Source organism: Sturnira hondurensis, unplaced genomic scaffold (assembly GCF_014824575.4).
Source record: "Sturnira hondurensis isolate 20B ecotype Veracruz unplaced genomic scaffold, ASM1482457v3 Scaffold0006693, whole genome shotgun sequence".
NCBI classification, from domain to species: Eukaryota; Metazoa; Chordata; class Mammalia; order Chiroptera; family Phyllostomidae; genus Sturnira; species Sturnira hondurensis.
This window is the reverse complement of record NW_028079324.1, coordinates 1,221,519-1,233,782: the sequence shown is the minus strand read 5'-3', so window position 1 is coordinate 1,233,782 and position 12,264 is coordinate 1,221,519. Positions and strand designations below refer to the sequence as shown.

Here is a 12,264-nt window from a genome sequence, read left to right as displayed (position 1 = left end):
CAGACAACAGTATGGTGATGACCAGAGGGAAAGGGGGTGGGAGACGTAGAAGGAGGTAAAGGGAGGAGAAATGGTGATGGAAGGAGACTTGACTTGCAGTGGTGAACAGAAAGAAAATAAATAAACTGAATGCTGAATGAGAAGGAGAGATTATTTCAAGCTAGGAAGGAAGAACAATTCAGACAAGATAATAATAGCCTGACCCATTTGTGGAAGAGAGAGAGAAGACCAGTGTGGTTTGCAAAAACAGTGTCAGTGACGGGAATGACGGGCGCTGTTGGACTGGAGACGTAGGCGGGCACTAGATCATGAAAGGGTTTCAGCTAAAGAGTTTGGATTTTCCTTCTTGGCGTCCTGGAAATCCATGGGTTTTTAGGCAGAGGAGCGGCGTTTGGTTTACAGTTGAGCAGAGCAGAAGGAACCAGCAAAGGAGTTAAAAAGCAGCGCTTAGGGTTGTGGGAGGCTAATGGAAGCTCAGGAGAAGAGGATGGCAAGAATGAATGAGTGGTTAATTAGGGTAGTCACTGAAATGTCAAGTAAGATGCTATAAAAAATGGCTGCTCGATTTGGGACCCTGGAGGTTGATGGCAAGCTTCATAAGAGATGTTTCAATGGGCTAGGGGGCAAAGAGAATAGTAGGGTAAGGGAGGGGGAAGAGTAACTTTAAAAAGCACACAATATTTTCCATGAAGAGGGCTGCATATTAGGGGAGCAGCAGGGAGGGCTTGTTGGTTAAAGAGAGTTTGTTTTGTTTGGGATGATAATGGAGAACTTCAGTAGAGATGGAGACCCTGAAGATGCTGGAAGCAGCAGGTAGTTTTAGGAGACAAGGCCTTGAAGAGTGAGGGGAGATGGGTTAAGGGGCAGAGCATCCGGCCACGCCTTTCTGAAGGGATGCTCTCTCTCCACTTTCAAGATCAGTTGATGGTAGCAATTGTGCAAATTTTGCTGAGCATCATAGCTGAAAATTGGGTGAGAATGGTTCCGGTTTTAATAAAACACGGCATTACCCTTTTGGTCCACACGTGTCCCTTTTGGAGACCGGCGTGGTGACCTTACAATCTCAGACACCTCAAGTAACCACAGAGGATGGCCTGAAATTAAAACTTTCCAACTGAAAGAGTTCATGGCGGGCAGTCATGTCCAATTCTAGAATCTTCTCTCACAAAAGTCCATCTTTCCCTTGATCGAGCCTCTCTATTGCCTTTTTGCATCTCTGATAGCATACCTTTGGAATGTCGGGTAACCTTTTTCCAGACCCCTAGGGCACAAACCCCACACAGAGCAGAGAGCACAGATCTGCTCATTGTCATTGTCATCATGTTAATTGCTGGTTGTTAACTATCCTGTACACACCTATGTAAAAGAAGTATGTGTTTATTATGGTGCTTTTTTATCCAATCCCAGAGGTCCCCCCACTCTGCTTTCTCCCACCTCCCTAATCTATCACCCCTGGATTTCATGGAACCCCCTTACGTCTTCTCTTTTGATTGTAATGTTATGAAATGCCGTGCAGAACTGCCATTTGCCAGAGCATATTCTCAATCCATTGAGGTCTTGCTTTCTGGCAATGGTCAGTTTGGCTGAAATAAACTCATAAACATTTTAAAATGCAAACAAAAGATACATTACCCAACACAAGGCAGAAATATGTCATATTCATTGGGGAAGAAATTTTAACTTCCTTAAAAAATGTATCTTTCAGGTGCTTCAAGAAGACCTAGAGCAGGAACAAGTCCGGGTCAACTCTCTCACTCACATGGTGGTGGTCGTCGATGAAGCTACTGGAGACCGTGCTACTGCTGCTTTGGAAGAGCAACTTAAGGTCAGAGGATTTCCTCTCATGCACAGAATATGCCATTTAAAATAATTAATTGCTATGCAGAGAACAATTAGTAAGTTTATAATGTAATTTGCATATTACAAATATTTACAGTGCAATATGTTTTAAAAAACAAATTCAGATGAGGTCACATTTGTATGCAATTCCCTTTCAGTAACTGTACGCTGTTTGCTCACACTAGCTTCCTGGCCTTTGGGGTAATATATAAATGCAGATTTGTTGTTTTATTATAGCTGAATAATATGTATTAGAGAACACATCGGGGGAATATTACCTGGGTATATGCCCGCTTGAAAGCTACAGACTAAGGAAGACAAAGGTAAAAATAAAGTGCACACACACACACACATACACACAAACACATACAAAGCATCACATTCAATCAAGCAACCATAAATTGACCACCTTCAGTGTATTCTTTCCTGTGAGCCTTCATTGTAGCTTTGATGAGGACATAGCAGGACGTTTGAGTCTGGAAGTTTTGTTGGAGCAGAGTTTGAGCCTTTGAAGTCCTCATTCGGTCGGAGTCACAGCAACTGTGTCCTAGGAAACATGACCAGGACATATAAACAAAGGAGAATGTGGGTATTGTCAGAGTTTGATCTTTTCTTCCTAACCGGGAATGAGAAAGTTTTACCGTAAAAAAAAAAAAAAATGAAAACAATTCGAACAAAGCATATATACATACATGGAAGCATCAACAATATGGGAAAATACAAGGTATTATTCTGACTGTGACATCTCCGTTCCAGTATATACACAGCTGCGGATTAAATTGGGGATATTCATTGTACCCACAAAATGCCTGCCTTTCCTTTGTGATAGTTACGGGCCAGTAGTCGGGCACGTCAAAGGATCCAGTCAATGAGGATTTGAATAGTGTTATCAGCTCAAGGTTGTTCTGAACGTAGTTTCTCTTCCCTAATTTATACCTCCGTTTCTTAAAGCCTTATCTCTATTGTGTTCTCTTACTGTGTGTGTGTGTTTTAAATCCCAGTGAAATGCCATTTCCTCAGGTTGCTTCTTTAGACTGCCAGTCTCCAGCAATGGCATCTCCCTTGCCAGTACTAAACGACAGAGAAAACTCTTGAACTCCCCTACAGCTGAACATTGAATATGTACAAGTGACCCATGTTAATTGCTCAGGTTTCACTGAAATTGCAGGGAACACTGATCTACAAAAGGCTTATGACGGCTGATATTATGATGTATCATTGAATGTTCTATCAAGCATATCACACGCACATGCTCTCTCACACTCATGGCCAGCTATAGGCCCCCGCTATACTCATTTGAAGGAAGTCTGTAGTTCTGATACGGTAGTGTTGTCACTGATTGTGGATGGTAAAAATCTAACATCCAGGGTTTCTCAGAAATGTTCAGAAAAGATAAAAGAAGGCTGAGGGCACAGGTTGAAAGAGTGACTGGTTAAAAAAAGTTAAGGTAGAAGTTTTTCTAAGCCATAGAGCATTTCTGGTTTAAGTAATAACGGGAAAACACCAATTTGGCCATCACCGGGCCTAGTAGTAATAGCTTTGGAATGTGATGATTCCAGGAGACACCTGGGGGGCCAGGATGCCTGGAAAGTCAGCCCACAGAACTGACAGAGGGTGGCTGGGTTAGAGCTTAGGTGAGGGTAGATTAAGATTAGTAGTACTAAGGTCGTCTGTATTTTATCCTGCTTGCTTTCACGTTTCACCTTTTCTTTCTGTTTTCCACCCGGAGACTTCTACTGAAATAGCTATGTGGGTGTTGGCTGTCCCTGATTCCCATAAACTTAATCCCCCCTTGTCCACGATCAGCCCCCGCCTCACTTCGTTATGTCGGCTGCTGCCTCCCAACCTCTTCTGTGCCTGTCAACCCCTCTCCCCCTTTCGATACCCTCCTTTCTATCTACATAGCTGCGTCCGGTCACCTTACTAGTAGAAAATCTACCCCAGTGTATGGAAGGCCAGAGTTAGAAGGAATTCAGTGCTGAGAAAGCCCCCGCTTCAGCTTTTCTTTCTTCTCATTCCATCAGTGTCCTCAGGCCCGTGAGGAACCCTCGCTTGCATCCCATGCCTTATTTAGTGATTGGTGTGAATTGTCCTGGAACGCTGGGCTCTTATTTGCCTCGGCAGCTCGGATGGTTCTTTCTTGGGTTCTTTGCAAATGCACCTCATCTGGTCTTACCTAGTTTAATTCTTCAAAGGAAAGGGAAGAGGGAGAAAAGTTGATAAAGATGAGGAAGAGAAATGAAATAATAAAGGCTAAAAAAGCAGATAAACTGATACACCGGAGAAGCCAGTTGAACAGCAACACAAATACCCTCTGCGTGTGACAAGAATCCCATGTGTAAGTCAGAGATCGCAGCCTATCGTATTCCCAGGGGAATTCTGTCAGAAGTCATGGGAAATGTTTTGGCAAAGAGAAACACGCATATGAACTTCATACAAGGGGTAAAAAAAAAAACTGGTAGGGACCTGACAAGAATTTTTGAGGGGTTTTATTAGAACAATGTCTGCTCACCCAGAGCTATTCCCCGAAGTCTGATAAGGTGTCGAATGGCCACCATTCAGCTCATTTCTCCGCCATGGTCTCCTGTGTTACCATGATGCTTCATCCATTTCACTTCAGTTCGCCGAAGGACCATCCATCCATAGCCTCAAAGTGGATATAACTGGTGGCCTTCAGTTAAGAGATGCAGATAGATGGGGGGAACTAGGAAAGGAAGTCCTTGATTTAGTACAATAAGATAGGGATGAACTGTGTACCATTTGAGTTAGAATTCTAAAAATAACTGGTCATGGAATATCTTTGTGTGTGTTGACTTAGTTTTGTGATCTCTAAGTTAGATTTTCTCAAACTTTGAAAGACATGCAGAAGCCTTCATTTTATTTTTTTCTTTTATTTTTTAAATATATTTTATTGATTATGCCATTACAGTTGTCCCATTCCCCTATTCGCTCCCCTCCACCCAGCACACCCCTCCCCCACCAGTCCCCCCCCTTTCATTCATGTCCATGTGTCACAAGTTCTTTAGATTCTGTGTTTCCCATAGTATTCCTGTCCTCCCCCCTTTTTTCTGCCTACCATCTATGCTACTTATTCTCTGCACCTTCTCCCCCCTTCTCCTCTTCCCACTCCCCTGTTACTAACCCTCCATGTGATCTCCATTTCTATGTTTCTGCTCCCAATCTAGCTGTCCTCTTAGTTTGCAGAAGCCTTCGTTTTAAAAGATTTAAAGAAAAAGTCAGGCCAGAATATGTGCTTAGGGATTCTGAACGATTATGAAGGACAATATCCTGAAAAGTGCAGTCTACTGGAAATTAATTTGGTTCTCTCAGCTGTTCAGCTCGGTCACAAACTTGTCCTTAACTTTAGAGGCTCTAGGATGTCAGTGGACAGAGAGTCTGTCTTGTAAGCAGTGATGCCAATGAATAGTTTTATTGAGGAGCAGCTTGGCTCAGTAACTGAGATTGGTAATCTGTACAGAGTCTTCAGTCCCATAGGACATCTCCGTATCTCTCTCTAAGCATTCTGCTTCCATGTTTCATTTGCTCAGCAAGCACTTGTTATGTTCTTCCCGTGTCCCGGGGCTGTGCTGAGTGACAGGTCAAACAGTGAGCAAGGAGAGCATTGTCACTTCCTTCCCGGGTCAGGAGGGAGTAATTTATGAGCCGACTGCATTCCTTGGAACCTCGAAACAACAGTAGCCTGAGAATATTTATTCAGAATATGTATTCTGAATTAGGTGAGAAAAAATGACACCTACAGCTTCCGAACCAACAAAGCGGTCATTGTGTCTTTTTAAATGGTGCCTCCTTTTTTTCACCTCCACTTGTGTCCAAAGAGTGTTTATTTCTCGGGTTCCCTCTGAAATCAAACGTTGATTCCTTGTCATCCGTGTTGGGCTTGGTGACTGCTCTCTGGTACTTGCAGTCTAGCGGAAGACATAGGCATCGGTCAGATATTTACAAAAATGAGCGCATACTTAGGAATGGACACAATGTATTTCTCTGAAGGAAAGGAACAAGGTTTTGTGATGGCAAATTACTCTGATTTACATTGAACTCCGGAGGTCTGAAATGATTGCCTAGGAAAGTGATGTTTAAGCGAAAATCTACAGGCTGCGTTGGAGGGAGCTGTGTAAAGTGTATGTAAAGGCGATGGGAGGAGGTGGGCACAATTTTCCAGGAAGGAAAATTAGTATGTCAAGTGAGCAAGCTATCCTTGAGGGACTGGAAAAGGGCCAGTTTAGCTACAACATCAAGTTCAGAACAATGATGCTACACGAGGCTTGGCAGGTTAACAGGGGCTTACCTAAGAATTAGAATTAGTGTGTGATACTAAACTCCACTATAATTCATTGGGTCAAAAGTTACCCCTTGAGCAGCAGCTCTGTGCTAGGATGACAGCTGGGACTCCAACGATGAGGAGGGGCGGGGGTCACAGTCACGGATCCTGCCCTCCTGGACCTGCACTAACCAAATGCAAAATGACAGCCAGGATGAGTTCAGTGTGACAAAAATGAAATTTGCTAGAGGACCTAGCTTGCTCTAGAAGGTCAGGAAAAATAGAGACTAATTAGGCAACACGAAAGAATAGGAAAGTGTTCTGGACAAAAGAATATTTTAGTTATTCATTTGAGAAATATACATTGAGTGCCTAGTAGGTGCCCGCCAGAAGTCTATAAGCTTTGAGGTCAAGTATGCACAAAACATACATCATTCCTCTGTGAAGCTTTACATCCTAAGTGGGCATCGTCATAGTTAAGCAAGTTTTATTCTGTGAAAAACGTGGTCAGAACTGTAGGGAAAATAGACCGGGGCAGGGAGTTTTACAGGAAGTGGTCAGGGGAAGCGTCATTGAGAAGGTGGCATTTGAGCCAAAACTAAAAGTGTGGGAGGCATTTTGGAGGTGCACAGGACCTATGGGGCCTTTTACTCTTGAAAAATTGAAAAATAGACAACAGATGGAGCTTAGGAAAAGCCTTTTGTTCGAAGGAGATAGCTGTTTCTAGTCAAAAAGAATCAGAAACATGCTTAGGCCCGTAGATTACAGGAGATGTGCTGATAAAAACCCCTTTCCAAAGAAACGGCAGCACTATTGAAGTCCCATTTTTAGATGTGTTCTTCTATACAAGTTGATACTTGAGCATCCAACTAGATGAATTAAAGGCGTTCAAGGCCACAGACCCAGGAGTGTCTCGGGCATATCAAAGGTATTTGGATCATTTTGTTAGATGACCTGAAAGTCATACCATTTCAGAGAATGAAAGGTATATTTAAAAAAAATGGATATAGACAAGCATTATCTTGTGAGGAAGATCTACCTGGAAAAGAAATTTTAGAGCATATTATTAAACAGAGGGCTATGCACGCATATTGACTTTCCTGCTCATCTGATGAAGTCAATAAACTTGGAATTATTTGAGGGATGATTTTTTAAAATGAGAAAGGCTTCCAAGAGCTCAGACACGCTGACTAGAATCAAGTCATGCAAACCAATTTCACATCAGATGACATTAAACTATTTGTACAGATATTATGTGGTATTATTAAGACAAATTCTGCGGTGGATTTATTAAGTTGCTTGGTCCAATGGAATAGAATGAATATAAAGTATAGTATCCGATTTCCATAATGTTGCAAACCCTCCCGTGATATAGTGGATAAGGCGAACCTTTCTATCTATCCCTGTGTGGTTTGGTGGGGAATGTCTGGGTCGTAATATATTTCTTCCTGGTATCTGATGGATGTGCCAGAGAATTGGGCTGAAAAGAATTAGACTCCTTCATTCAAACTGCAGTGTCAGAAAATGTGGCTGAAAGAAGCCATTCAGGATTTAGGTAGGAAACTGTGTAAACTGTGCCCCAGCGGGAATGGTTAATGGGTGGTTTCCTCTGCCACGTGACATTAGAAGATCCATAGCAATGCTCTGTGACGTTAGAATATCGCATGCACATGCCACGTACTCATCTTTCGTGTTTTAAAGCAGAAAAAGTATGCTTATTGTTTGAGACATTTCTGTTTAGAAAAAGCAGTCTCTTTAAATAAATTAAGGTTTTAGTAAGAAAGGTTCAACTTCCCATCCATTTATGTGAATATAACCATGTATGTGTGTAACTGTATTCAGATGTATATATAAACACACATACTCTGTATATTTTCATTTATATACATTTTTCTTCATTTATCTTTTCTCTGTATGTATGGGCATTTGTGTGTTTATGTGTGTATGTAAACTGGAGAGAGAGAGAGGGAGAGAGAGAGAGAGGGGGAGAGGCAGGCAGATGGCAGATCCTTCCTGGGCACAAAGTTGGTACTAAATCAAAGCAAGATGATATAGACTCTTCGTAAATTCTTACAACTTTGGACATAATATAGCATCTAGATGACAAGGATTGATGTTTCTATTCAGTGCTGGTTTGAATAGACTTTATATTTTATTAATTTTGCTGGATTTTTCCAGGATGTTGGCTTCCTCTAAAGAAAGTTTGTATTGGGTTGACCAAAAAAAAATCCATGTGTTTTTTTCTATAAAATAAAAGGCACATTTTTCATTTTCACCAATATCTTTCTTAATTTGGATATTTTGAGTATGTCGCTATCTCCCACGTGGTATAACCCTGATTGTTTTCATTAATGTCTTGATTTGACCGCTATCAACTCCAACTGGTCTACCCAACTGTGGAGTGTTGTCTGATGAGAAATCTCCAGCAAGAAACTTCACAAACCACTTTTGACACATTTGATCAGTCACAGCACCTTCTCCATGCACTGCACAAATCCTTTTTTTTTTTTTTGCAATTCAGTTGTGTTTTTACCTTTTTTTTAGATAATAAAGCATAATGTGCAGAAAATGTTGCCTATTTTTTTCACCTTCAGTATTAATATGACTACACAGAAGTTCACCAATTTAGTAAGTTTTTTTTTTAATGCATACTTATAGGACAGCTGTTACACTACAGTCTTCCAAAATGTTTTAGAATGAAGTAAAAGACAACTAAGTGCCACTAGAGCCATCTTATGGAACCCACCAATTGCACTTTTTTGACTGACCCAATAGAACTAGAATTATTTAATGTTAAGGGAAAAATGAAGCAAAAATAAGGGACATGTGAGCAGTATTGCCTGTTGAAGAAGGAAGGCATTTTCTCTGTTACTTTAGAAACTTGTGCTCTGAAAAATAAGCAGCATGTCATAGGCCTGGATGTCTTCCGCTCAGATCTCTTTCCTAAGCCCAGTTGCCTCTATCCCGTATACTTCTGGATATTTCCATCTTGAAGTCTAAAAAGCATGTCAGGCTCAGCAAGGTGAAACTGAAGTTACTGTGCCCTACTTCCCTGTACACTTGCTCCTTTTTCTGATTCTCCATTTCTGTTACTGTGTCACCCATCACCATGCCGCCATACCAGAAGCCTGGCCTCATTCTAGACCCATCCTTTTCTTTCCCTGCGGGCCCTCTGCATGGAATCAGTGACAGCATTTGTTAAATATCCCATATTTATTATTTTATCTCTGTTCCTGTCACTGTTCCTCAAGATAAAGCTTGTATTATCCACCCCTGGAAGGCCTTGCCCACATTCTTACCTCTCTTCAATCCAATTTCCACATTTAAAGGCACCGTGGGCTCTCAAAAGCCTATTTCATACAGTTTCTCCTCTGCTGAAAATCTCGGTCATTTTCTATCCTCTACTGAGTCTGACCATGTAGGCCTCCCATGCTTTTATTTATTACCTGGCCCCTACCTGTCTCTTAATATTTATCTCCTATTAGCCCTCTCATATCCCTCAATCTCCATTCCGTTTCTACAGCCCACTTCTGATACTCCCAATGTCATTGCACCTGCTATTTCTCTTACTCAGAATACTCATATTTCTCATGTCTGTTTTGAAAGATCCTCCTTCATGTAAAAAAAAAAAACTCAGTTCAAATTGTCCTCTGTGTAGCTGGTGGTTTTCCAGCATCGTGGCCACTCTCTTTTTTGTACCATCTCTGTACCGTACTTACGCCTCTGTTGTTTCGAAGGAAAGTAGTCCACTAAAAGGCAGTCGTGTTGAAGACTCTGATGTCCATTTTCTGTAATGGCTTGAAAATGGGATATGCAATTAAAAGTGTTTATAGCACATACGGTGGGGGTCATTTGGGGAGAAAAATAGTCTATGGGATATTAAAGCTTACAGAATTAAAAATAGAGAATATTTATTAAGAAGAACATGGATGAAAATATTTTTGATGTTTCTTCTTTTGTTTCTAATTTTGTACCTGGCCAAAAAAACATGCTCAAAAATAACTTAAAATGTGATGGAAATAATGTCACTAAGCCAAGTGTCAATAATTGTTGCCTATGAAAGCAGTGATTATAATTATTAGCACTTTTGTGTGCTTATTATTTTCCAAAAGAAAAATACATATATGTGTGTAATGCTATCTCTATTTTACAAATTAAAAAGCCAACGCATTATGAAATTAAATCCCAGTTCATGTAGCCTACAAGTGGCAGAGCCGGGACTGATACCCAGGTCTGTGTGTGCCTCGGTCGGGGCATTCCCCTAATCTTGCAATTTCATAGGAGAAAATTACTGTATGTCCTTGAGAAAATTATCACAAGGATAAGATGCAAGTATGTTGGAATGGTAATATATTTTAGGAATATAAATGCTAATTCAAGTATAATCTAAAGAGAATTCTGGACTTTTTGGTCTCTGAATAATCTAAACTTCACCCTCTGGTCAAAATGTTTTGAAGATTTTTGGTTTTTTGGAGGACTCGGGAAAAGACAGAGATCATAACTATGACTGGAAGATTTCACAGAGGTAACGTGCCCGTAATTGCACACTGAGATGCACAGATGTTACCAGTCAGCATGTTATCAGCAATCAAGAACTCCTCAACAAGCCATATCATAGTCATAAACTTTTCCCATATCCTCAAAGGTTTACCTCTATCCCACAGGTGGCAAACACAAGGCCCATGGGCCAAACCCGGCCCTCCACCTTGTTTTATCCGGCCCGGCACCTAGTTTCTACTTGGTGGCAGCACCAAGCTCTCGCTTAACGGTTAAGGGGTAGTTACATGTATACAGTCCTAAATTACATTCGGCCCTTTGAAGGCAACTGCGAGGCTGATGTGGCCCCTGGTGAACATGAGTTTGACACCCCTGCTCTATCCTGATTTATAATACCTAAGATTTCATTTTTAACTTAATGTAAATGGAATTGAATAATATATATGTGTGTACACATACGTGTGTGTGTGTAGTTTTGTAAGTTTTTTTCACTCAGTATTGTGTTTCTGAGATTCATCTAAGATGCATATAGCATTAGTTCATTAATTTTCTTGACTGGGTAGTATTCCTTTTTTGTACATACACAATTTAACTATATATTCTACTGGTCAGAAAATTTGGGTGGTTTCAGTTTGGAACCATTATGAATAAGGCTGCTATGAAAATAATTATATATTGTATAACTTGTGAATATATCTATGCTTTTGTATTGAGTACACACCTAGGATTGGAAATGCAAGATCATTGGATATATACATCTTTATAGGTATTAACAAAGTGCTTTCCAAAGTTGATATATATATTTATACTCTTATCAGTAGTGAATGAAGGAACAAATTATTTCAGATTCTATTTGGCATTTCAGATTTTTAATTTGAGACTTTATGGTGGCCTTATAATAGACATCTCTTCTCTTTATTGCATGTATTGATTTATTAACTAACAAAGTTAAGCACTATTAAAAATGTATACTGGCTATTTGAAAGACATTTGTTTGAAATGCCTATTTTTCCCATTGAATCAGTCATATTTCTTTGAGTGATTTGTTGTAGTTATTTTAAAATATGCATTTTAGACTTTATCCTTTGTTGATTATCTATATTATAATTTCCTTTTTTAACTATGTGCCTTGCCTTTTACTCCTTAATAATGTCTTTTTTAATGATCAGAAGTTTTTCCTTGGCTGGTGTGGCTCACTGGATTGAACTTGAGCCTGCGAACCAAAGGGCCGCTGGTTCGATTCCCAGTCAAGGCACATGCCTGGGTTGCAGGCCAAGTCCCCAGTAGGAGTCACTGGAGAGGCAACCACACATTGACATTTCTTTCCCTCTCATTCTCCTTCCCTTCCCCTCTCTCTAAAAATAAATAAAATATTTTAAAAATATTTTTTAAAAATCAGAAGTTTTAAATTCAGTATACTCCACTGTAGTGTTTTGTTAGAATAAGTGTATTTTGGTCCTGAGTTTAACAATAACATTTCCTACTCTAAAGCCCAGAAGATAATTCCTTTAAATTGTCATATGAGGACTCCCCCCCCCCCCATTTAGATCCCGTTGGAATGACGTGGTTTTTTGTCAAGACCATTCTTTTCTCAGTGTTCTGTGGTGTCACCTATACCCAAATGCCTTTAGTGCATGAGTCACATGGTA

General features: G+C 40.4%; 1 protein-coding gene across 1 annotated transcript in view; it reads left to right on the top strand.

Annotated features, from left to right (window-relative positions):
• Nucleotides 1-12,264, top strand: part of DMD (dystrophin) — a 1,607,686-nt gene that overhangs the window by 411,498 nt on the left and 1,183,924 nt on the right. The window contains exon 12 of the mRNA XM_037050278.1: nt 1,706-1,825. Within this exon, the coding sequence (XP_036906173.1) occupies nt 1,706-1,825 (120 nt within the window). The remainder of the gene's footprint in view (nt 1-1,705; nt 1,826-12,264) is intronic.